Source organism: Emiliania huxleyi (assembly GCF_000372725.1).
Source record: "Emiliania huxleyi CCMP1516 unplaced genomic scaffold EMIHUscaffold_47, whole genome shotgun sequence".
NCBI lineage: Eukaryota > Haptophyta > Isochrysidales > Noelaerhabdaceae > Emiliania > Emiliania huxleyi.
The window spans coordinates 624,789-649,700 of NW_005198467.1; the positions used below are offsets into that span (position 1 = coordinate 624,789).

The 24,912-nt window shown below is 66.4% G+C and overlaps 5 protein-coding genes across 5 annotated transcripts; 2 read left to right on the plus strand and 3 right to left on the minus strand.

Annotated features, from left to right (window-relative positions):
* Positions 1 to 2,923: 2,923 nt before the first annotated feature.
* On the plus strand, positions 2,924 to 4,230 carry EMIHUDRAFT_211345 (hypothetical protein; the record flags this gene model as incomplete). The annotated part of the gene is made up of 5 exons (XM_005768098.1): positions 2,924 to 3,011; positions 3,258 to 3,467; positions 3,744 to 3,795; positions 3,924 to 3,952; positions 4,070 to 4,230. 5 exons carry the CDS (start codon positions 2,924 to 2,926, stop codon positions 4,228 to 4,230), a joined length of 540 nt encoding a protein of 179 aa, XP_005768155.1.
* A 143-nt stretch (positions 4,231 to 4,373) lies between these two features.
* EMIHUDRAFT_211346 (hypothetical protein) lies at positions 4,374 to 4,874 on the minus strand (the record flags this gene model as incomplete). Its single annotated transcript, XM_005768099.1, has 1 exon — positions 4,374 to 4,874. One exon carries the CDS (start codon positions 4,872 to 4,874, stop codon positions 4,374 to 4,376), a length of 501 nt encoding a protein of 166 aa, XP_005768156.1.
* Positions 4,875 to 12,849: 7,975 nt separating this feature from the next.
* EMIHUDRAFT_427625 (ATP-dependent metalloprotease FtsH) lies at positions 12,850 to 16,646 on the minus strand (the record flags this gene model as incomplete). The annotated part of the gene is made up of 9 exons (XM_005768100.1): positions 16,492 to 16,646; positions 15,774 to 16,328; positions 15,481 to 15,545; positions 15,320 to 15,412; positions 14,667 to 14,960; positions 14,014 to 14,169; positions 13,542 to 13,694; positions 13,239 to 13,465; positions 12,850 to 13,183 (listed from the first exon to the last, which is right to left on the minus strand). The coding sequence occupies exons 1-9, from the start codon at positions 16,622 to 16,624 to the stop codon at positions 12,850 to 12,852; spliced, it is 2,010 nt and encodes a 669-aa protein (XP_005768157.1). The 5' UTR covers positions 16,625 to 16,646.
* Positions 16,647 to 19,016: 2,370 nt separating this feature from the next.
* On the plus strand, positions 19,017 to 21,630 carry EMIHUDRAFT_427627 (hypothetical protein; the record flags this gene model as incomplete). The annotated part of the gene is made up of 2 exons (XM_005768101.1): positions 19,017 to 19,406; positions 19,464 to 21,630. The coding sequence occupies 2 exons, from the start codon at positions 19,017 to 19,019 to the stop codon at positions 21,237 to 21,239; spliced, it is 2,166 nt and encodes a 721-aa protein (XP_005768158.1). The 3' UTR covers positions 21,240 to 21,630.
* A 545-nt stretch (positions 21,631 to 22,175) lies between these two features.
* EMIHUDRAFT_211351 (hypothetical protein) lies at positions 22,176 to 23,712 on the minus strand (the record flags this gene model as incomplete). Its single annotated transcript, XM_005768102.1, has 2 exons — positions 22,176 to 22,262; positions 22,378 to 23,712. 2 exons carry the CDS (start codon positions 23,710 to 23,712, stop codon positions 22,176 to 22,178), a joined length of 1,422 nt encoding a protein of 473 aa, XP_005768159.1.
* Positions 23,713 to 24,912: the final 1,200 nt, after the last annotated feature.

Consider the following 24,912-nt stretch of genomic DNA (forward strand, 5'->3'; position numbering starts at 1 on the left):
CAGGCGACAGGGGCGAACGTGTGAGACTACTCCCTTAATGTTGGTAAACGAAAGTAGCGTATACGCTACTATGAAAGAAGAAGCCGAAAAAAGACGCCGGAGTCAGTCCGCCCGAGCCAGCCAGCTGCCGGCTCGCACGGCAGCCTCTTCCTCTCGACCAGCCTCAACTTCCGTACAGTCAGCATTTTGTCGCTGCGTGCTCGTGGCCAGCTGTGGCGGCGGTCGAAGTTCGCCCAGGTTCGGTGACGAGCGCCAGACGATAGTAGTGTCTCTGTTCGCCCTGTGCATGTCAGGCCAGGCTGCAGCAGGGCACTACCATCGTGCTGCCCTGTTGCAGCCTGACTTTGCCCACTGTGCACAGTCGCCAGAGCACCACCACCGCCCGGCATCGTGTCACGGCGAGCTCCTTCTGCGCCCGCTCGCGAGGCTCTCGCGCTGGCACACTTTGGCCATCTGCTGCTCGCGTTCGGCGAGCTCATCTCCGCACTCCTGCCACGGTGCCGTCACCACACACCTTCTGGCCGGCCTGAGCCGCGCGGGGTCGCCAGCGGGGGCAACGCGTCGACCTCTCTCTCTGGTGCACCACGGGCCGCAACGGCCTGCTAGCAGCGTGCGCGAGGAGGCAGTGTGCCGGCACAGTCGAGCCGGAGCATCGGGTTCTTGATGCTTGTGGGGTCAAGTCTGACCTTATGCGGCCTAATATGCAATAATAATGCTATGCTCTCACCCAGTCTTTTGAGATATTATCCCTCAAAGTCGAATTTTCGTTTACTGGTGACCATAGTAGTGTCTGTCTTGTTTGCGAGATCTTCAAACGAATCCTTTAAAGTCTCGACAATCACTAAGCTGCTTATGTGGCACCGCAGAGGCTCCCTTGGGGATGCCTGAGGCCACCCCAACCACTCACTAGGCCGTACGTGGACGAATTGGCCGCTACTTTTTTCGTTTACCTACATTAAGGGAGTAGAGCAGGCTTGCTCCGGCCTTCGCCTCTAGCAATCTCGTCGCCAGCCGCAAGGCACCACCGGCCCGATAGAATGCGATTAAAGGGACAGCAGGTCCCGACAGATTGACAGCAGGTGTTGCGAAAAATCTCTCTCTAAGGAAGGAAAAGGGAGGGCGGAAAAAAATCGGTGGGCGGGCGCGCGGTGCGGCATGGCGTGTGCGTGTGCGTGACTGCAACGAAGGACCGCTCGCAGAAGACCATTGGGTTTGTACTATTAACAACGAAGGCGCTCAAAAAAAATCGACGCCTCGTCCGTGACAGCAATCGCGGCGGTCTTGATCGCGGCGCGTGAAGGATTGACCCAAAGCGCGCTTCTCCTCTTGCCAATGAGCGCCGCCGTCGTCGTCCTCAGCACGGCCGCGGCCACACAGCGGTTTATCATCTCATGCCCCATAGCTTTCGTCAACCTCTCTCTTCCTCTCGTCTCTCTTGCACACGCTGGCGGTGAGTGCACGCTGGCGATCGACAGATTGGTGAACCCTTCTCAAGTCCCAAGGCCAGAGTTTGTCAAGAACGTGGCGCCGACTGCGGTGACCACCCCTTGCAAGACCCTTGAGGCGTCGACCATCGACGTCCTCGCCCCGCTCGATGCGTCAAGGACCAAGGCGGCGCTCGGCGGGCGAGTTGGAGGAGCGGAGCAGCACTGCCTGCTCCTCCAGAGTGAACGGGCCATCAATCAGCCTCTCGGCACCTCGCTGAGGAACTCAGCGTGGCCTACGGAGGTCCGCTCCACTCGGATCGCCGACCCCAAGATCTTCGAAGCGGCGGTGCCCACGCCGATCGGATGGCCGATCGGATGGTCGAAGAGCTCGCGGACGGATGGCGACCCGGCAAGCTCCTGCACCGATGACTCGTCTCCGTGGCTCGGGAAGGCACGCCCGCGACTCGACCCATCCCTCTGCTCCACCCTTCTCCACACTGCGCTGCCTAGCATGCTTTTGTTGGTGCCAGGTGAGCGTCCATCCCGAGGACACAGCGGGCCGCTCAAAGGAGATTCACAACCGGCGTGAGGGCCCAGCGCTCCGACTTTTGCTGCTGTCGATCGTGGGCTCTTGGCTACTCCTCGCTGCGTGTTGCAGCTGCGTTGTAGCGCGTTGCTGCCAGCCCTGGCGAAGAGAGAATGGGCGAAACGGGTTCTTTTTTTTGAGCTTAGCCTTCGATGTTATGAAACAACGCAAGGCGGACATGGCATATCGCTCTCGGGCCCACAGACATCCCTCACACCCGCCGCACACCCGCCGCCCCCGCGCGCGCCCCACCCCGGCCGGGAGAAAGGGGAGTGACAGTTTGGGATGAGTAAGCCCGAGTATGTTGAGTCCTGGCTCAACAACGCAGATAACAAGAGGGGGTGGTCCGGCTCACAGGTCCGGCTCACGCGCCTCGAGCTTACCATCTACCGCACTGAGCACTTCCGCCCCCTCGCTCCCAACCCATCCACCCCGCCCCGGGCCGCGCCGCGCGATCTCGGGCGATCTCGCGCTATCTCGGGCGATCTCGGGGCCGCGCCGCGCTATCTCGGGCGATCTCGCGCTATCTCGGGCTATCTCGGGGCCGCGCCGCGCTATCTCGGGCGATCTCGGAGCGTCGCTCGCGCGGCGTCACACCTGCTCAAAAAGGAAGTAGGTTGGAGGCAGGAGGTCACGCCCCATCCAGAGCGCCGTCGTCGCCGGGTTTTTGGCCCCCGGGTCGTCGACCGACGGTTGCTGCGCGGGGCAGCAGACCATCGGACGGCGCGACGACGCCCCGTCCGGCACGCTCCCCCCTCCACTCGGCTATTGCCGCACGAGCGCCCTCAGCGGCGGAATTTTTCCCTCGCGCTTCCTTGGGCCCCCGGCAACGCCGACGGACTTCCCGTCCCCCCACCTGCGCCGCAATCACCGCCGTGATTGTCGGCGCTGCGCCCCTTGGCGCCTGTGCATGTCCCGCGTGCCCGCCCGCCAAGGCTGGTGCCAAGGCCAACTCAACTGCCAAGGCTGGTGCCAGGGCCAAATCAACTGCCTGGCTGGTGCCAAGGCTCAAAGGCTCTCGTCTCTCTCTCCTCCCTCTCTCCCTCCCTCCCTCCCTCCCTCTCACCCCCCCCCTCTTCTCTCCTCTCCCCCTCCCCCTCTCTCCTCTCTCCTCATCTATCCTCTCCTCTCCTGTCCTCTTACCGTCCTTTACTCTTTCCTCCTGTCCTCTCCCCCCCCCTCTCCCCCAGCAGCTTCCTCGAGGCCGAACAGGTAGATCCTCCCTGATCGCTAAGCTACCACAGGGGACGGCCAGGTAGTAGACGTCGTCCGCCGCCGCCTCCGCCGCCCGCGTGCCTCCGCCCCGCGCAGCAAAAAATCAGCATTATATCAGGAGGTGCCAAAGCCGCAGTATCTCCATGAGGTGAGCGTCGTGCGTTTTGCCGCCGCGTGCCGCCGCTGCGCCGACTGGCTCCCGGTTCGAATCGTCCTTCGCGGAGCGAACGCGGCGACACGTGCGCACGTCGCGCGCGTGTGCGCCTGCGACAAGACGAGACGAGACGAGAAGAGAAGGAGAAGTAGTCGGTTGATGTTTTTGCTGCCGCGGCCGCGCCGCGAGCTCGCGTCTGTTTTGGCGCCGACGACGCGACGCGTCCCGCTGCGTGAGATGGCGCCGCCGCGGAGTCGGCGCCGCGATCAACCGCGCGCCAGCGGCGAGCGGCGCAGCGCGGCCACCATGCGGCGCGACGTGCCCGCCGACAGAGATCTTTTTTTTTCTCGAGGTTCTCGAGGTGGATATCCTTTGGCCGCGTTGGGTAGCGAGGATTGGTGTAACCCGTTCGGGTTAACCCTGGTAGGTGGATTGTCCAAAATACGTCAGCCTCGCACGCCTAGAGCTAGGTCTGACACCCGACCGCCCCCCCCTCCCTAATATTAACCGGCGAGAGCACATTTTGGCCGGCTAATGTTAGGGAGGGGAGGCCGAAAAACGCAGACTTTTGTCCACCTACCAGGGTTAACCCTTTTGCTTCATAAGGGTCCTGAGGACCCAATCTCGATATATCTCGCACGCCTAGAGCTAGGTCTGCTGGCCCACTTCTGGCCTGCCTCCTGCCAGGGGAGAGAATATTCTTGGAGGTCCACCTTCAAGCCCTGATAAATGAAAAACCCCGTGCCGCGCCGCGCCGCGCCCTCACCGGAAACTCGAGCGAGCCCAAGCAGCGCCGGGACGCCGACCCGCGGCCGCATGCAGACTGCCTGCTCGCCTGCTCGACCTAGGTGTTAGATATGTATCCAGTGTATCCAGAACTTGGGTGGATACACAGTCCAGTGTATCTAGTGTATCTCAACTCTCGGGAGCTGCCTACACACGCGCCCTCTCCGGCTCTCGCTCGCTCATGCCTATCTAGGAGAACCAAACCTCAGCCATCAGGTTGCTCACTTTCTTCCTTTGATCCGTCAGTGTCCTCATCCGACTCCCAACGCTCCACGTCTGCGCTCCACCCTGCATCTTGCATGCGCAACTGCACATGCATCGCTTCGTGGCACAGCTTGTCCGCGGTGCCGTGAGACATGCGAGATTTGTGGGCGCCCTGGATCTGGCCATAGACTGACCAGTTGCGCTCGGCGGCGGAAGCGGCGGCGGCCTGCGCGAGCACACGCGGTGCAATGGCCGACAGCAGCGGCAAGTGCTTGCCATACATCCCCCACCACGCTGCCGGCTCCATGTTCTTCGCGTTCTCGAGGACCGACGGCCGGCTGAAGACACCGTCGCGGCGCTGGTAGACGGCAAACTCACGCTCGGCCTGCGCCACACGCGCGACGACCCCGGGGCTTGTAGTCGTGAGCTCGCGCCACGCCTGCTCCGGGTTGGCCGACGCCATGATCTCGTCTCGAAGGCACAGGCGCTCGAAGACGATCATCAGCCCCCTCCATCGTCTTCGAAACCGGAGGCTGTGTATCTCACTGTGTATCCACTGTGTATCCAGACTGAGTGTGGATTCACGTGTATCCTGTGTGTCCAACGGTGTGTGTCTAACACCTAGGCTGCTCGACCCGCGTTGTGACCGGGCGGGGCGCGGCCGTGGCGAGCCGGCGAGTCTTGCCGAGCGCGCGTCGGATGCGCCCGTGGCCGTTGCATGGATGCTGCCGCATGTGGGCCCCCGTGACCCGCTCATGTGTGACACAGTGCGCATGTTGGCAGCGCGATCTCGCTCTGAGCCTAGCCTAAGTGCATTGAGGGGTTCGGTTGTGTCTGTGTTGTGTTCTTTGTGTGTCTCTATTGTTCGTCCGTCGGTCTGTGTGTTGTGCGCTTGCCATGTACAGGGAAAAATCTCATGACTGCATGCATGTGCCCACACGCCACATACACACGTAGGTTCTTGTTGGCAGTGTGCGCTAATCCACACCCTTGTGCGCGTGCCACGGGGCCACAACCTTACAGCGCCGGTTTGGGTGTGACGTGTGTGACGGCGGCACGGCGCGGATCACAACTCCTGCGAGCGCACAGGCAATTCTACAATCGCAACCACACTTCCGAGCTCGCCCTCACTTGGTGACGGGCCCCTTGCGGCTCACCAGAGAGAACCTCGACCTCTTGGGCTGTCGCAGCTGGATCTGCAACTCCGCTAGCTGCTTCTCAAGCGAATCCAGCCTCTGTTGTTGTTGCTGCTGCGGTTCCTTCTCCTGGTTTCGCAGCTCCGATAGCTCAGCTGCCACCGATGCCACGGCCGCCTTGGCCGCCGCCGCCGCCGCCGCCGCCGCCGCCACCTCCACCGCCCCTGCCGTCGACACCACGGCGTGTGGCATCTGTTGCTCCCCGCTCGAAGCACCTGCTGCCGCGGTTGCGGCCGGAGCCGACGACGACAGCTCGAGCGCCTGTTGAGAAAGCTCATCGCGCCACTGCTCCTCCTCGCGCCGCTCCGTGTGCAGCTGTGGCGGTTCCTTCTTCTGGGTTTGCAACTCCGATAGCTGCTTCTCATGCGAATCCAGCCTCTGTTGCTGCTGCTGCTGCTTCGCTGCTAACTCAGCTGCCACCGATGCCACGGCCGCCTTAGCAGCCGCCGCCACCTCTGCCACCGCCTCCTCCACCGCCCCTGCCGTCGACACCACGGCGTGTGCCTCCTGCTGCCCCCCGCTCGAAGCACCTGCTGCCGGTGCCGGAGCCGGTGCCGATGGCAGGGTCTCTGTGGCGGTAGGTGCGGCGGCGACGGCGGTAGGTCCAAAGAAGAAACTCCAGGGCCACGTGGCGGTGACAGCGGCGTCGGTGGTGGTGGGGGCGGCGGGGTTGGGTGCGGCGGCGGCGGCAGCGGCGACCGGGCCCTGCGAGCGCAGCTCCTCCGCCTCACGCTGGTACCGGCCTGCCGACGACGACAGCGCCTGTTTAAGGAGCTCATCGCCCCGCCGCTCCTCCGCGCGCCGCTCCTTGGCGCGAGCCTCGATGGCCGCCTTGACGGCGCTCGGGTCGGTCAGCGCCGTCCACACCGCCGTGCCGTCCTCGTCCGCGATCCGGCGCAGGCCAGCGAATCCCTTCTTCGCGTCGTGCTCCTCAAAGAAGCGCTGCAGCTCGCGTAGCGACGCGCCCCGCACCGACTTCTGCTCCTTGCTCGTGTCAGTGATCGCCTTGGCGTCCCGGTCCTTCACCACCTCTTCGTGCACGACGCTGAACTGCTCCACGGAGCTCTGCTGCTTGAGCAGAGCGACCGACTCGCGCGCGCCCGCCGCCCACGCCTCCGGCACAAGCGGGACGGGGTAGCCGAACATGCGCGCCACGCCCGCCGCGCCACTGAAGACAGACATGGCGCGCAGCCCGACCTGCATCACCGGCAGCAGCTTGGGCACTACGTCCGACGGCGTCTTGATCTCGATCGGGTAGTGGCCTGTGGGGTCGCGCACGGGCTCGCCCGTCAGCTCGTCGATGAGGTAGAGGTACATCGTCTTGCCCGTCACGAGGTCGCCAAGCCCCGCCTTGATCGTCTCGAAGGCGTCGCCGACCTTGCCGCCCGCCAAGTCCGAGCCGATGGTCTTCAGCCGGCAGAGCCACTTCATGCCGGTGTCGAGCGTGTCCACATACTCGCCACCCACGCCTGCCGAGTCCCCCGAGAAGGCGACGGATAAGTTGTCGTTGCCAAGCGTCACGCCGCTGCCGTCGGCGGCGATCTCCAGAAGCTTCGCCTTCTCCTCCTTGTTGAGCGCCTCCGGCAGCTTGTTGAGCACCACGATGAAGGTAGTGGGTATCGTCACCTCCGACGCCTCGAAAATGCCCTTCAGCAGCACGTCGCACGTGCGCCGCAACTCGCGCTTGTTCTCGATGCTGAGCTCCATGACGACGACGAGCATCTCCGTCTGCTTGCGCTGCTCCTCGCCCTGCCGCGCCTGCTCCTCCGCGATCCGCTGCAGCTGCTCAAGCACCTCCTTCTGCGGCGCAACGTGGCCACCGTCCCTCCCCGTGCGGAAGAAGACATGCTCGAGAGCATCCTTCACCGACAGCCGCGCCGACGGCTCGCGCTGCAGCAGCTTGCTGACGAGGTCACGAGCCGCCGGGTCGCCGACCTTCTCGAGCCGCTCGAGCACCACTCCCTGCTGCGTGCCCCACGCGTGCAGCGTGCGCATCGCCGCCCCCGAGGCGCAGTCGTCGTCGGCCGTGGCGATGACGAACGGCTCGCGCGCGAGCAGCACAAAGGCGAGCACGCCGAGCGACCACGCGTCGATCTTCTCCGACGCGTGCACCAGCTCCTCCGAGTACGGCAGGCCGTCGAAGATGGGCTCGCCGCCACGCGCCGTGCGGAACGACTTCACGGCGTAAATCGACTTGACCACGCCCCGCTCGGAGAACGACTTCGGCGCCACCTTGGCCTGCAGCTCCTTGCTCTCCCCCTGCCAGTACGCCTCGAGCGCCTCCGCCTCGCCCTGCTTGAGTTCGTAAAACATCTCGGGCGGCAGCACGCCCGAGGAGAACTTGGCGCCGGCGTATGACTCGCCCTCGCCACCCACTGGCACGATCTTCGCGGCGGCGTCGAGGTCGATGAGGCGCAGCCGGTTGTCGCGTCGGAAGCGGACCACGTTGAGTAGCTTGAGGTCGCCGTGCATCAGACCCTTCGCGTGCAAGTGCGCCACCGCCTCGAAGACCTGCTGCAGGATGGCGCGCACGCCGTTGAGGTCGGGCCGCTCCTGCAGGAAGATCTGCTGCAGGTTGCGGTCGGCGGCGTCCATGATGATGGCGCGCGTGCCCAAGCTGATGCCCTTCGGCAGGTACTGCTTAGCGATGGCGCCGAGGCCGCCGCCGCCCGCTTCCACCGCCGCCGCGATCGCCTTGTCGGACGGCACGCCGGGAAGCTGCTGCACGACGAAGCGCGAGTCGAGCTCGTTCTCCGCGCGCGCGTCCCGCTCGCGCTCCCACTGCTCCTTCTCCTGCATCAGCTTGATCACGACCGAGCGCTGGCCGTCGCCGAGCTGCTGCTTGCAGATGCCGACGAAGCTCGAGCGGTCGATGCTCTTGTCCTGCTCGGTGCGGAGGAACAGCTCGACGTCCAAGCCGATACTCGCCGCCACCGGGGCCAACTCCTTCCGATCGAGCGTGCCGCTCTTGTCCTTGTCCGCGTCGTCGAAGACTTTGCCGTAGTCGGTCTTCTCGCCGAGGTCGCGCGCGCGCAGCACGACGCTGGTCGCCGAGCGGTGCTCGGGTGCTCCGATGACGAGCTCGTAGCGGCCGCAGAAGAGCAGGTGCAAGTAGATGGCCTCGCGCGGCCCCGCCGTCGAAGCCTCGAGAGCGGTGCGCCCCTCCTCGTCCCGCACCTTGACCAGAGCGTGGATGTGGGCGCCGAAGCCGTGCCCTGGCGGGTCGTCAGACTTGGAGGCGAGGACCCGGCCGACGGCGGCGATGACGCGCTCGTCTGTGGAGGCGACGGCGTACGGCCAGCTGCCGGCGTGGTCGGCGGGGGCGCCAGTGTCGAGACGGAGTGGCATGTCCGCGGCCAGCAGCGCCAGCACCACCGCCTCAGACGCGCCGCTCGCGACGGCGCAGTGCAGCGGCAGCCTCTCGTCCTCGTCCTTCTCCTTGGCCGCCTCGGGGTGGGCCTGAAGGAGCGCCTCCACCACCGCCTCAGACGCGCCGCTCGAGACGGCGCAGTGCAGCGGCAGCCTCTCGCGGTTGTCCTTCTCCTTGGCCGCCTCGGGGTGGGCCTGCTGCAGCGCCGCCACCACCGCCTCAGACGCGCCGCTCGCGACGGCGCAGTGCAGCGGCAGCATCTCGCGGTTGTCCTTTTCCTTGGCCGCCTCGGGGTGGGCCTGAAGGAGCGCCGCCACCACCGCCTCAGACGCGCCGCTCGAGACGGCGCAGTGCAGCGGCAGCTTCTCGTCCTCGTCCTTCTCCTTGGCCGCCTCGGGGTAGGCGTGCAGCAGCGCCAGCACCACCGCCTCAGACGCGCCGCTCGAGACGGCGCAGTGCAGCGGCAGCCTCTCGCCGTCGTTGTCGTTCTCCTTAGCCGCCTCGGGGTAGGCGTATAGCAGCGCCAAGATCACATCTTCATTCACGACTGGCTTCAGCTTCAAGTCGCCGTCATTGTCCACGCCCCGGCTCACGACCATCTCGCGGCCCTCATAGATCACCTTCGCCCCAGCCTCCTTGGACTCGCCTTCGACCTCGGTCGCCTTGATCCAGTCGGTCTCTTGGCGGTCGATAGCGCAGTGCAACGGCAGCATCCCGCCCAAGCCCTTCTCCTTGGCCGCCTCGGGGTAGGCCCGCAGCAGCGCCGCCACCACCGCCTCCGACGTGCCGCTCGCGATGGCGTAGTGCAGCGGCAGCATTTTCTCCTCGTTCTTCTCCTTGGCCGCTCCTGGGCTCGCAGCGATAGCCGCCAGCACCTCGGCATCGGCGGCGCCGCGCTTCAGCGCGGCGAAGAGATCTAGGCTCTCCATGAATGCCGATCAGCAAGGTGCGGAAAGCGAACGTCGAGGGTTGGAGCGTGACAGCGCCTGGTGAGGGTTATTTTTTGTCAGTAAAGCGAACATACCCGAGGGTGAACTGCTGACAGGGTTTGCGATGAGGAGCGATCCGAACGTGGCATTCGGGTGATTAGATCACTACCGCCGTAACGCAAGAGCACTGCGACGCATCGGGCTCATGCTAGCATCCACACCTACCTCGCGGGCCGACGTTCTTTTTTGGAAAAGCGAGATGGGGCGGTGGAGGCTCAGGCAAGCTGGGCAACATAAAGAAAGAACAAGGTAAGGTAGGTAGGTAGGTAACCGGCTGCTGCCTGCCCAAGCTAGAAGGTCGAGGCAGCCTTGGCTGACAACCAGCGCGCCGTCGATGTGTCGACTGCCAAACCTGACGAGGCGCGGTGTTGTTGCGCGCGCGCGGTGTTGTTGACCTTGGCTCACCAGAGAACAACCTTTTCCGTACCCTCACGCCACATTGCACAACCCACCCCAACACGCCACCCGACCTCCGGCCACGAGTTGAGTTCCAGAGACACATTATCCCGGTCCAGAGAAAGACAACCCACCCCAACATTATCTTTAGCTCACCATTTATTGGCTTTAGAAATGTTTCAAAGAGACCGGGAAAAAGCTCGAGGGACGTCTCGTTTGCCGCCAAGCGCGCGGTCTACACCTCGCTCATCCTCTCCATCCTGCTCTATACGGGTGCGAGTGCTGGGCGCTCACCGAGCGCCTCCTCCACCGTCTCCGCGTCTTCCACGCACAGTGCGTGCGTGCGATGTGTCGTGTCACTCGCAAGCACGTGTGGGAGCACCACATCACGACTGGCGAACTCTGCGCCAGGCTAGGTCTCGACTTCATCGACTACTACATCGACCGACGCCGGCTGGGCTGGCTCGGGCATGTCAGCAGGATGGATTTCAATCGCCTACCTCGTCGCATGCTCTCATCGTGGGTGCCTCACGGCCGGCCGATCGGGTGCCCCAACATGACGTTTGGGCGCAGCATCCGCACCGCGCTCGACAAGTTCCACATCGACCGCTCGAGGTGGCCCGAGCTCGCCGCCGATCGCTCGGCCTGGCGCCAGGCGCTGGAGAACAGGCGCCCGCCCGACGCCTTCTTTGCCATGCCAGCGAGGGCTAGGCCGCCCTCCCCGCGCATTGCGCGCACTAAACCAGTGCGCTCATGCTTGGCGAGAACCAATGCAGCGATGGACAGCTCGCTACAGGCGCTCGCGGGGTCGTGAGTGGGGGTCCCCACCGCTGCCCCTCTGACTAAACTTTTGTCTGTGGTGATGCCTTTCCCTGAGAACGCACACAACGCCTCGTGTGTAATGCCCTGTGTTTCCGCGAGTGCGTGTGCCCCGTCGTCCATGCTAGGACGTGTGTAACACTGACTGACTGACTGACCGGGAAAGGTTTCAAGAAGTCAACGGGGCATCGGCTTGTTCCGTCCGTCATGATGCATGTATTTTCGGTGGGTCCCATGGCCGGGGGCGTTTGCCTTAATAAACTTAACAAGAAGATGCACCTGTGATATAGCTGTCCACCCCACGAATAGATGTAGGTTTATATGCCGAAGCCGCAGCACGCGTATTCGTGCCAATAGTTACCACTCTGACAGATTTAAAAATTCGTCTTCTCCTTTCGCCTGCGGGACGGGTGCCCGGGGGGCGACGGGGGCGGAGCAGGCGCCTGGCCAGGAGGATACGGCGGTGGGGAAGGTGGCGGCAACGGCAGCGGCTCCGGCGGCAGCGGCGTGTACTGCGCTTGGCCGCAAGCAGTCATCACGTGGCAGCGAGGACGGATCGCGACATGCAGCGGGGCGAAGCATGTAGCAGTCAGCGGTGGTGTCGAGTTGCACGCATGCGCACTCGGGCTCAGCGCTGCAGCTCTGCATGCACTGCTCCGGCGTGGCATACTGCAGGACAGCGCCGAGAGCGCGCGCTCGCACACGCCGCCCGAGAGCACTCCCACCCCCGCCGCCTCGCAAGCTCACAGGTTGATTTGAGGAGAAGCAGCTGGGGGAGGTCAAAGCGGGAGAAGGCGGCACGGCGGCGGCGGCGCGGCCCCCCCCCCATCCCCACGCCTCCGGGTCGTGCGTACCGCCTCCGGGCGCGAGTGTCCCCCCAGCGTCTGCTCCGGCAGTCGCTCCGGTAATCAGGCCGAGAGTACCAGGGAGGAGGGGAGAAGAGCCCAGGGTGGGGAGAGGAGAAGAGCCCAGGGAGGGGGGAGGAGAAGAGCCCAAGGCGGCCTCCCTCTCCCTCCCCTCCCACCGGGCCTCCCTCTCCCTCTCCTCCCACCGGGCCTCCCTCTCCCCCTCCTCCCGCCAAGCACCGACAGCCTCGAGGGGCCAGCCGCTGGAAGGGGCAAGCCAGCGGCACGAGGGCTTCAACCACACAGCTACCAAGGGAACGCGACCCACACAAAGCACCAAAGTTAGGCATACCCCCCGGCGCAGCGTCCCCCGCTATGTGTCGCCGTTTGTCGGGGCACGCTATCCTGTGCAGTCAGGGCAAGTGGGGGCGGGGCGGACAGCCCAGGAGCGTGCTCCTGGGATCTCTCTTCCCAATCCGGGGGTGCGTCGAACCTTCCCTCACCCTGTCGGAAGCGGCGTGCCGGTGGAGGCACGTCCGGCCGCCTCCGGGTTTTGGGAAGTAAAAGCGGATATATTACTTTTTACTAGGAGAGAAGCCACAACATGTAGGCAAGCCCCTCAAACACAGGGAGGGGGGAAGCGCGGACGCCGCACACACGTGACACGATCTCGTCATACAAACAGGCGAGGGAAGCGGCACGAGGGGCTGGAGGCCGCTAGCTCCGGAGGAACCAGCCCTCATGGATCAGACCGCCTCGCGCCTCCTCGGGGGGGGGTGGGGGGGGGGGGGGGGTCCTCCTTCCCATGCTGCTGCTGCTCTGGGCGCGGCCCCCTCGGGCGCTCTCGCGCCGGCCGCTCCCTCTACGCGGCGGCGGTGGAGAGCCCGGCGGGAGAGGCGCCGCCAAAGTGGGCATCGCGCATCTCGAGGAGCTCGTCGTAGTCGATCGTCTCCTTCTCGATCAGCCGCTCCGTCACCGCGTCCAGCAGCGCCTTGTTCTCGGTGAGCGTGTTCATGCAGTTCTCAAACGCGCGCGTCACAATCTCCTGCACCTGCTTGTCGATCTGCGCCTCCATGTCGGGCGACGCAACCTTGGGCTGCATCAGCCCGTTACCCTCCGGCGTCTCCCACGCCACGGGGCCGCCGCCGAGCTCGTCAAAGGCGAAACCCCACTGCGCAACCATCCGCCGCGCGATGCTGCGCACCTGTGGGTTCGGGGCCGGGGTGGGTAGGGGATCCCCGCGGCAGCCACGGTGAACCCATCCGCCGCGCGATGCTGCGCGCCTGCTGCAGGTCGCCCGACGCGCCCGTCGTCACCTCCTCCTCGCCAAAGGCAATCTCCTCCGCGACGCGGCCGCCGAGCGCGACGGCGAGCTGCGACTCGAGGTAGCGCTTCGAGTACATGCCGGACTCGAGCCGCTCCTCGGAGGGCGTGAAGAGGGTGAAGCCGCCCGCGCCTACGAGGAAGGGTCCGAGAAGCTTCGGGGCAAAGGCCGCGAACGAGCCGTGAGGCGGGGGGTGACGCCGGCGTCGCGCCGTTTGTGCGCGGGATGACCGTCACCTTTGTGACCAGGTCGTAGTCGGGCGAGAGGAGGCCCATGACCGCGTGGCCGGCCTCGTGGTAGGCGACGAGGCGCTGGCGGGCGGGGAAGGAGGTGCCCGTCGTCTTTTGCATCCCGACCGTCACGCGGTCAATCGCGTAGTCGACCTGGGGGAGATATGGCGAGATCTGGTTGAGATGTGGCGAGATATGGCGAGATATGGCGAGAGATGGGGGAGAGATGAGGTCGAGCCACGCCTGGGGGAGATATGGCGAGATATGGCTGAGATATGGCTAGGATATGGCGAGATATGGCGAGAGATGGGGGAGAGATGAGGTCGAGCCACGCCTGGGGGAGATATGGCGAGATCTGGCTGAGATATGGCGAGATATGGCGAGATATGGCGAGATGTGGGGAGGAGATGAGGTCGAGCCACGCCTGGGGGAGATATGGCGAGATATGGCTGAGATCTGGCGAGAGATGGACCTGCTCGTAGCCAATCTCGGTCGCGTCCTTGCGCGCCGCGACGATCGCCGCCTCGTTGAGCAGGTTTGCGAGCGACGCGCCCGAGAAGCCGGTGGTCCGCTTGGCGATGATGTTGAGGTCGAGCTCCGGGGCGAGCGGCTTGCCGCGCGCGTGCACCTGGTCGGGTTCGGGTACCGTGTGGGGTAGGGGAGGGTGGGTTCGGGTGCCGTGGGGTAGGGGAGGGGCGAGCCGCCGCTTGATCATGTGCACCTGGTCGGGTTCGGGTACCGTGTGGGGTAGGGGAGGGTGGGTTCGGGTGCCGTGTGGGGTAGGGGAGGGTGGGTTCGGGTACCGTGTGGGTAGGGGAGGGTGGGTTCGGGTGCCGTGTGGGGTAGGGGAGGGTGGGTTCGGGTGCCGTGGGGTAGGGGAGGGGCGAGCGGCGTGCCGCGCGCATGTGCCTTGAGATAGGGGAGAGAGGGGGAGAGAGGGGGAGAGAGGGGGAGAGGGGGGGGGGAGGGGGGGATAGGGGGAGATGCGGCTTGCCGCGCGCATCCACCTTGAGGATCTCGAGGCGGGATAGGGGGAGATGTGGGGAGAGGTGGGGAGAGGTGGGGAGATGTGGGGAGATGTGGGGAGATGTGGGGAGATGTGGGGAGATGTGGGGAGAGATGCACCTTGAGGATCTCGAGGCGGCCCTTGACGTCGGGCAAATCGACGGGCACGCGCCGGTCGAAGCGGCCCGGCCGCAGCAGCGCCGAGTCGAGCGTGTCCGCGCGGTTGGTCGCCGCGAGGACGATGACGCCGCTGTTTCCGTCGAAGCCGTCCATCTCGGTCAGGATCTGGTTGAGGGTCTGCTCACGCTCGTCGTTGCCTCCGCCGCCCATGCCACCGCCCTGGCCGCCCGCGCGCGCGCCGCCGATCGCGTCGATCTCGTCGATGAAGACGATGCAGGGCGCGTTCTTCTTCGCCTGCGGTGGCGGGATGTTGGCGAGATGTTGGCGAGATGTTGGCGAGATGTTGGCGAGATGTTGGCGAGGTGTGGCGACATGTACGGCGGTGGCGAGAAGTTGGCGAGATGTTGGCGAGGTGTGGCGACAGGTACGACACGTCATGTGACAGTGAGGGTACCCCGCCGTAAGCCTAAGCGCGTGTTCACTGAGCTCTCTCACGTCTCAGCGTTCTGTCTATGGTCCTCCAGGCGGGGCGTGGCGGGGCGTGGCGGGGCGTGGCGGGGTGTGGTGAGGAGCGAGGTGTGGCGGGGTGTTGGCGAGAAGTCTGGCGAGGCGTGGCGAGACGAGATCGGGGGAGAGTAGGCGAGGAGTGCTGCCTGCGAGAAGAGGTCGCGCACGCGCGACGCGCCGACGCCGACAAACATCTCGACAAACTCGGAGCCCGAGGCGGAGATGAAGGGGACGCCCGCCTAATACCATACCTCCAGAGTCTCGAATCCAGTGTGGGTTCAATCCCGTGGCGGTAGGGGACGCCCGCCTCCCCCGCGACGGCGCGCGCGAGCAGCGTCTTGCCCGTGCCGGGCGGACCCTCCATGATGGCGCCTGAGCCACGCGGGACGACGGCGCGTCAGTCGAGAGGGCGGAGGCGAGGGCGGCGGCGGGGCGGGCGGCGGCGGCGGCGGCGGCGGCGGCGGCGGCGGCGGCGGCGGGGCGGGCGGAGGCGAGGGCGGAGGCGAGGGCGGCGGCAGCGGCGGCGGGTGTGAGGGCGGCGGCGGCGAGGGCGGAGGTGCGGAGGTGCGGTGGTGCAAGTGGCGGCGGGGCCGCGCGCACCGCGCGGGATCTTTGCGCCGAGTGCAGAGTACTTAGCAGGGTTCTTGAGGAACTCGACGATCTCGGTGAGCTCGAGCTTGGAGCCGTCGCAGCCCGCCACGTCCTCGAACGTCACGCCCGTGTTTGGCTCCATCTGGATCTGCGACTTGGACTTTCCGATTGCGCCCGGCCCGCCCATGCCGCCGCCCGGCCCGCCCATGCCGCCACCGCGCGAGGCGAGGACGTTGAGGCCGATGAGGAGGATGAGCGGCAGGAAGTTGATCAGCACGCCGCCAAACGTCCCCAGCGCCGAGAAGAGCGGGTTCGCCTCGGGACGCGGCACCACCGCAAACTGCACGTTGTGCTTGCGCAGCTGCGCGACGAGCTCCGCGTCGCCGCCGGGAAAGACCTGGACCTGGTGGTCGCCCTTGTCGTCAAAGGCGACCACCTTGGTCCCGTCCTCCGAGAAGGCCACCTTGGCCACCTCGTCCGCGTTGACGCGGTCGAGCAGCGTCGAGTACGGCCACGGCTCGGCCGCAGACGCGGCCTGGACGCCGACGGTGGCCGCGATGGCCGCTGCGATATGGGAAGGGGGAGCGGCGGTGAGCGGGCCGCGAGCGTCCGGGCGGGCGGGAGGGGGGCGGGCGCGCGGCGCGGCGCGGCGCGCAAGGGTGAAGAGGTGGGCTGCGCCACCCCCGATTCCCTAACGAGAGGCTGCGGCGCGGCGCGGCCGGCGCGCCTGCTGCGAGCCCGTTCCGGAGGTCGGAGGCGGCGCTCATGACGACGGGCTGGGGCGCCCGCAGGCCCGGCCGGTGCACCACCGGCGTGGCGCCGCCGAACGCGAGCGCGGCCGAAGAGAAGGCGAGGGACATGGCGGCCAGCTCTCTCTCAGCGATGTCGAGGAGATTTCGCGGAGTTTACTTTGCGAGAAAAAAATGTAAACTCGCGTGGGTTAAAATCCCTGTGTGGTGGCGGCGTGCCGTCCTCCCATCCCTCCCTTCCTTGTCACTTCCTCCTCTGTCGCCTCGTTCTCTTCTGCCTCGTCCTGCGACGCCGCCGCCTGCCGGTCCCTTGTTCTCGCGGCTTCTTCCCCCACTCATTGACCCGTAAATTTCTTTTTCTCGCGATGTCCACCCCTTCGCGCCGCCGCTCGCGCCGCCTCGCCTCCGCCGCCACCGCCGCGCCCGCGCGAGACACACCGCCGCCCACCCGCCTCCTCGACCTCCCCACGGAGCTCCTCGTGCGCGTCGTCTCTCGCTGCGACCCCGCCGACATCGCTCGCGCCGCGGCCGTCTCCCTCCTCTTTCACGCCTCGCTTGCGGTGGAGGGCATCCGCTTGTGGGCGCAAGAGCGCGGCTTCGAGCTGCCGGCGCATCCAGAGGGCGAAGGCTGCGCCGTGCGGTGGCTGTGCTATTCGGCGCTGCTGTGCGAGTCCAACCCGCCGGCGAGGGCGGCGGCAGACCGTCAGCACAGCGTTTTCATCGACGGCGAGGGGCGGCTCTTGTCGTGCGGCAAGGCTGAGAGCTGGATGCCGGGACTGCTCGGGCACGGCGAGGGCGTGACGCGGCTCAACACGCCGACGCGCCTCCCGTCGACGCTGGGTGAGCGCGCTGTGAGCGTGGCGGCTGGAGGCGGGCACAGCCTCGCCCTCACCGCTGACGGCTCTGTCTGGAGCTGGGGCGTTGGAGAATGGGGACGGTTGGGCCACGGTGACGAGGAGGAGCAGTGGCAGCCGAAGCAGATCGAGGCCTTTGCTGGCAGACGCGTCGTCGCTGTGTCGGCTGGAGGCTACCACAACCTCATCCTCACCGCCGACGGAGAGGTTTGGAGCTGGGGCGATGGTCTCTATGGCCGGCTGGGCCACGGCAACCTGCAGAACCAGCTGCTGCCAAAGAAGGTCGAGGCCTTGGCTGGCCAGCGCGTCGTCGCCGTGTCGGCTGGAGACGCCCACAGCCTCGCCATCACTGCCGACGGCGCCGTCTGGAGCTGGGGCGCTGGAGGCTATGGCCGGTTGGGCCACGGCGACCAGCAGAGGCAGCTGCTGCCAAAGAAGATCGAGGCCTTGGCGCAGCGCGTCGTCGCTGTGTCGGCTGGATTTGATTACAGCCTCGCAATCATCGCCGACGGCAGCCTCTGGAGCTGGGGCTGGGGAGGCAATGGCAAGCTGGGTCACGGCGACGAGCAGCGGCAGCTGCTGCCAGAAAAGATCGAGGCCTTTGCTGGTCGGCGCGTTGTCGCCGTGTCGGCTGGAGGCGCCCACAGCCTCTCCATCACTGCCGATGGCGCCGTCTGGAGCTGGGGCGCTGGAGGCTATGGCCGGTTGGGCCACGGCGACCAGCAGAGGCAGCTGCTGCCGAAGAGGGTCGAGGCCTTCGCTGGGCAGCGCGTGGCCGCTGTCTCGGCTGGGACCCATAGCCTCGCCCTCACCGCCGATGGATCTGTCTGGACGGGGGCGGCGGGTTCTATGGCCAGCTGGGCCACGGCGACCGAGAGCACCAGTTCGCGCCCAAGAAGATCGAGATGTGGGCGAGCCGGCCGCCGACGCCTGCTTCCTCTGACGGAGAGGACAGCAGCCTGCTCGCGAGCAGCGGCGGGGAGGACAGCGACTAGGGTAGCAACTCGGACGAGTGGGACTGCTAGAGGGCAGCAGAGGAGCGCGAGTAGTCTTTCTTTCCTATTCCCAACTTTAGGTTGCGCACGTCTCCCAGCGAGCTAGGAACCTAGGATCTCCGCTTTTTCTCCCCTAGTTTTGCTCGTAGCCGCCCGTCCCCCGCCGCCCGCCCGCACGCACACTCGCGCTCCGCTCGCGCCCGCTCACTGCCGCTCCCCCCCCCCCCCCCCCCACACACACACACACTCGCAGCGGCCATCCGGCACCCAAGGCCAAAAAAGAATTTTACAACAAAACTCCCTCGCACAACACTGGGCACGGGACTGGCGCGCACTGGCACTAATTGTGCCAAAAGAAAAAAGGTTGAGGTCGTGCGTGCGTCCCTCCTCCTGAAGGAGTGCCGGCGGTGCCAGCTCGGAAGCCGACGCCTCGCGCTCTAACGGCCCAGCCGGCTCGGCAGGCCGACGCCTCGCGCTGGCTGTGCAGGCCGACGCCTCGCGCACGGATCACCGGCCAAGCCTGCCAGCAGGTGCGCGCCGTGGAGGGAACATCCGCCGATGTCCGAGCCTCCGAGCCTCCGCACCTCTCTCGTCGCCGACGCCGAGCTCCCATCCGTGCCCTCTGAGTCCAGCCTCCCGGACGGGAGCAGAGCGATGAGGCGCTCTTCCTGGAAGGTGGCGGTCGACGTTCCGCCCGAGGCGCCTCCGGCCACCAGGCCGCCCGAGCAGAAGAAGTGGCAGGCGGCGGCGACAGGGCAGCACGGCGCGGCGCCTTCGTGGAGGCAGTTCCTCTCCCTCTGCCTCGGCGCGACCGGAGTCGTCTTTGGCGACATCGGGACCAGTCCGCTCTACACCTTTGGCGGCATCTACCTCGAGCTCGGCATCGACGCGCTCGCCGCTGCGGACCAGCAGATGCGCGAGGACGAGCTGACGGGCATCTTCTCCTCCATCTTTTGGGTGATTGCGGTCGTCGTCTGCTTCAAGTATGGCGTCATCGTCATGCAAATCGACCACAACGGCGAGGGCATAGCGAGGAGCTCTGCCGTGGCGGATGCACGTGCCGGGGGCTCGACAGCTCCTGTTTTGGTGTTTGTAGGCGAGGGCGGCTCGCTCGCGCTGATGCAGGTGGTGCTGCGCGCCGTCGGCACAAGGGCGGCCGAGCCGCGGCTGGTTGGCTTCACCGCGGCCCTCGGCATGATTGGCACCTCGCTGCTCATTGGCGACGGCGCCATCACGCCGGTGATGAGCGTGCTCGGCGCCATCGAGGGGCTCCCGATCGAGAGCGACGCGGTGCTCGCCTGGCTCTGCGTCGCGATCCTCGTCGTGCTCTTTGGCGTGCAGAGCTTTGGCTCCAAGGCGATCGGCCTCGTGTACGGCCCAATCATGAGCCTGTGGTTCCTCGTCATCTGTGCCCTCGGCGTGTACAACACGTGCCGCTACTCGGCAGAGGCGGCCATCGTCGCGCGCGGCTTCAACCCGTACTGGCTCTGGCACTACTGGTTCTCGGGCACGTGCAGAGGGTACGAGGCCTGGAAGTCGCTCGCGGGCATCGTGCTGACGGTGACGGGCGCCGAGGCGCTGTACGCCGACATGGGGCACTTTGGCCGGCGCCCAATCATGACGGCGTGGTTCGCGCTCGTCTTTCCCTCGCTCGTCCTGCAGTACATCGGGCAGGCGGCTGCGCTGCTGAGGAGGCCAGAGCTGCTCGCCGACTCCGCGGGCACCTTTTACGGCTCGGCGCCGTCGAGCCTGCGCTACCCGCTCCTCGCGCTCGCGATCCTCGCCGCGGTCATCGCCTCGCAGGCGCTCCTCTCGGGCGTCTTCTCGGTGCTCTCTCAGGCGGTGCAGGCCGGCTTCATGCCGCGGACCAAGGTAGTGCACACCGACGACAAAAACAAGGGGCAGGTGTTCATCCAATCGGCAAACTTGCTGCTGCTCGCGCTCTGCATCGTACTCGCGCTCGCCTTCAAGACGTCCTCCGCCCTCGCGGGCGCCTACGGGATCGCCGTCACCACCACCTTTGTCGCCACGACGGTGCTGCTCTACCTGGTGCTGCGCCGCGCGTGGAAGTGGTGTGCCGGCTCCGCGCTGCTCGTGTGCCTCCCGCTCCTCGTCGTCGACGGGCTGCTCTGGTCGTCCAACCTGCTCAAGATTGCAAACTCGGGGTGGGTGCCGATCGTCATCGCGCTGGCCGTCTTTGGCGTGCTGAGCACGTACAACTGGGGGCGCGAGGAGGAGGCGGCGCTGCTCCTCGCCGAGTGCGACGCCGAGGAGGGCGCGGCGTCCTCCGACATCACGAGCAGCCTGAGAATCCCCGCGCTCGAGGCGGCGGTCCGGGCGTGCGGCTACCCCCGCACCAGGGCCGTCGGCATCTACCTGACGCCGTACGACTGGCGCGTGCCTCGCTCGCTCGGCACGCTGGCCGACGCGTGCGGCTCGCTCCCGGGCACCATCGTCCTGCTGAACGTCCGTTTCGAGGACGTTCCCTTTGTCCCCGCCGAGGAGCGGGTCGACCTCGCCGTCATCAGCGACGAGCTCGGTCTGTACCAGGCGTCGGTGCGCTTTGGCTACGCCGAGCCCCTCAACGCGGCGCAGGGCCTGCACGCGACCCTGGTGGCGGCCAAGCAGCCAAAGCTCTCGGCGCTCCTCGCCGCCCACGCGCGCCTGCCGACCAGGGCGTCGGCGCAGGTGGCCGCGCCCAGCGTGCACTACATTCTCAACCGGCTGCACCACATTGTCCGCCCAGAGCACGGCCCGCTCTGCCGGCTGCGCGTCTCGCTCTACAAGTGGCTCAAGCAGAACGAGTGCCCGGCCGTCGCCTTCTTCGGACTGGAGGACAACCGGACGCTGGAGGTGTGCAGCGTGCGCAGTCTGTGAGGGCGGCGTACGGCATCCGTCGAGGCATAAAACTTGCCGCAGCCTGCGGCGATGGCGGGTCGGGGAGGCGGGTGGGAGGCGGAGCGACGGGGCGGCGGCGGAGGGCCCCAGGCGGCGCGGGCTGCGCGGCGACGGACAGGCAGGTGGTGACGGAGCCGGGCCTGTGGTGGCGGCGGCGACGAGGGGGGAGTTCGAGACGGCTCTCAGAGGGTGGGGCGCACCCGGATACCGGCACTGGAAGCGTGCGCCGGGGGCGAAGCCGCCTGCGACGTGGGCGGGAACGCCGTCGGGCCGCCGGTGCGCGTGCGCGGCGCCGAACCAGCGCAGGGCTCGGCTGGATGCGGTTTGAGTGTTTGAGCGTCTGCGCATCACCGCGGCTGCAGAGGGCAGAGGCGGCCGCACCATCTCCCAGCTTGCGCCGAACGACGCGCGGCGAGTCAGACTGCGAGCCTGCCGACTCCCACTCCGTCGACGGCGCGCGGCGGCACGGCACCACCCCCTGCGCGGTCGCGTGCTGCTCGGCGAGGCTGCTGAGCACGATCAGCGCGGCGACCGCGGAGCGCTCGTACTCGTCGTCGCAGCTCTCGACGGGCGAGCTCTCGACCGAGTCGACCTCCGGCGGGGGCAGCTTGGCGAGCTCCGCAGCGTCCAGGGCGAGCGACATTCCAGAGGCTGATGAATGATGGAGGCTGTCGGCTGCCCTTTATCGTTTTTCTTTTCCGTGATATGCCGGCCTCCTACCTTAGTGTTGACCTACCTATGTCCATAAACTCACTCACTTTGACCTCACTGTGGTACACTGAAGCGAAGATCTCTCTCTCTCTGAAGCGAAGCCTGAATCCTCAGTCTCCTCATATTTCACCTTACGACACTGCACGTGACCATACACCCACTCTCGGCAAACCCACACGTGCCCCCACCGTCGCTGTACGTACGTCAATCAAAGCGCAGCTCGATGCCGCGCTCCTCGCACGCGGCCACCAGCTCAGGCTGCTTCTTGTCCGTGCTGCCCACGCCGAGCGACTGCACGCGAGGGGAGGTGCGATGAGCATTGGGCGGGGGAGGGGCGTGTGGCGAGGGGGGTGTCTCGCGCCTTCAAGCTCGGGGCGGCCCCCTCCTTGAGGGCGGCGGCCAGCACCTTGCAGCCGGCCTCACCAATCTGGTTGCTGAAGAGAGAGAGCTTCTCGAGCCGAGGCGCTGCCCCCTCCTTGAGGGCGGCGGCCAGCGCCATGCAGCCCTCGTCGCCAATCTTGTTGAACTCGAGATAGAGCTTCTCGAGCCGCGGCGCTGCCCCCTCCTTGCCGAGGGCGGCGGCCAGCGCCTTGCAGCCCTCGTCGCCAATCTGGTTCTGCTGGAGCCAGAGCTCCTCGAGCCGCGGCGCTGCCCCGCTCGCGAGGACGTCCGCCAGCTGCGCCGCCTCCGCGTCGCCCCAGCCGAGGTTGTAGATCAGCACGGTCGCCTTGCCAAACTGCTCATCGAAGGCGGCCTCGTACAGCCGCTTCACGAGCGGCTTGTCGTCCTTGCCGTTGGTGAAGCTCTTCGTCTCCAGCTCCGCCGCGAACGCAGACGGCAGCAGCGGAGGGCGCCGGCCGCCGTCCTGGGTGCAGTCACGCATGAGGCTGCTCTGCAAGTCGTACTCCACGCCGTCGCGCATCTTGCCGAGGTCGAGCGAGAGGAGGCTGACCTTGGTCAGGCTTGCCCAGGCGCTCTCGGTGGCGCACCAGCCGCGGTCAAAGTACTTGGCCACGTTGGTGCCCTCGGCCTGGTCCTCCGCCTTGTGGCCGTCCGGGAAGGAGGTCAGCCGCAGCACCCATGTCTTCGGGTGGGAGTAGAGCGTGCCGAGGCAGCCCAGCCCCTGCTTGAAGAGCGCGTTCTGCTCCTCGGTGCGCATGACGCCGTTGGCGGGGTCGGGGTGCTGGTGCAGCGAGCCGAAGTCCCAAAAGACGCCGAGCCGCGTAATGTACGGAGAGGTGAGCAGGGCCTTGAGCGCCCTTGCGACGCGGGCGAGGTTGGCTCCGCGCGGGTCGGGGTGGTCCTTGGTCAGCCACGGGTAGGAGAGCGCGGCGACGGGAAGGTCATACTCACCGGTCGCCTCGACGAGGTCGGGGAGGGAGAGGAAGGCCTCTTTTGGCAGCGCCTGGCGGTGGATGAGGACGCCGCCAGCACCCCGCCAGCAACGGGCGAGTGGAACGCCGCATACGCGACACTCAGCGAAATCGATGATCCACTGCGCGTCGAGGAGGGCGAAGGCGCCGCTCGCGAGGACCGGCTCCAGGTCGCCGCCGCCGAGCTTGCGCCACTTCGTCAGCTTCGTCTCGTCCACGCCGAGATCTGTGGCAGAGGCCAGGCCGGTGGCCGGCTCCGCTTCGGCATTGGCTGGGATGGTTGCCTCTGCCCTCGTCTCCTCGAGCCCGCTGCTGATGGCACCGGCAAGGCCGGCAAGGTCGTCGTATTCCTGCGCATGGCAGCCCATTCCGCAACGCCGATGTACACGTTTTTTCCGGCGTAACGAAGAAAGGACAGAAAAAGCTCTTCTTGCCGCACGGCTCTTCTGTGTGCCGGCACAGAGCTCCGTGCAAGCCTTCCAGCGTGATAGGAACGAGTGTATCGCTTTGACGGATCGACCGTGCTTGTTATCCACATCGATGTGACGCACACAGTGACACTTCAGACGACACACATTCTCCCACCCGCCGGGACGCAAAACGCTCTCGACGAGATCCACAAGAACGCGGCCACACAGCAAGCCGCTCGGTCGATCACGTTGCTCGCTCGATGCCGGCGAGCGCATGGCGCACGCCTTGGACGGTGGCGAAGCCAAAAACACCGATGGTGGCCATCCGCTGGCGTGAGCGGCGGCGGTCGAGACCTCACCCTTCGCGCCGACGACCCAACCTCACGCGGAACAACCCAACCCAACCCAACAACCCAACCCAACCCAAAAAGCACGATTCTCAAGTTGGGCCCTCTCCCCCCATCCCCAGGGCCTCCAGGGCTCGCACCTCAACCTCTCACAGACCAGCGCATAGCGCCATAGGACGTAGGTAGGTAGAAAGGTGAAGAAGAGGACGTATTTTCTTCTCAGAACAAGGCTGTGAACGCCGAAGTCGTAGTCACGGCAGCTTGGTCGAGACAGTGCGGGCTCTGCACTTCACGACCTCTTCGAGCGACACACGCTTTCGCGCTCGGCCGCCCATGCCAGCACGGCAGTGGCACCAGCTCGATGCGGGGCCATCTTATGCGATTCCGCTGTCCGAGGACGCGCCGGCTCTGGCCGCCGGCGTCACCAACGTTGGTCCGCCGTCCGAGCTGCCTGCCACCATAAGAATGGCTGGCGGCTCGGAGCGGCGGGCCTCGCCGCTTCAATCTCCGCTGGCGACGCACGACCTCTCCATTCGCGGGCACACGCCTGCCCGCTCCGCCTCCCCCGCAATCCGCCGCCGCCGCGTCGCGCTCCCGACCGCGCTCACCGGCCGCCGCCGCCGCCTCGGCTGCAGGAGCAGGACCGAGGCCGGCTCATCGTCGACGTCGGGACCGAACAGCCCGTCGACCATCGGCAGCCTCTCGCCGGACGTGGTCTTGGGCACTCTCAGCATCCGCGAGACGGCGCTCGGCGGCCAAGCTGCCTCTTCCCTGCCAGCGCCTCGGAGGCGCCGCCTCTCACCTTCTCCTC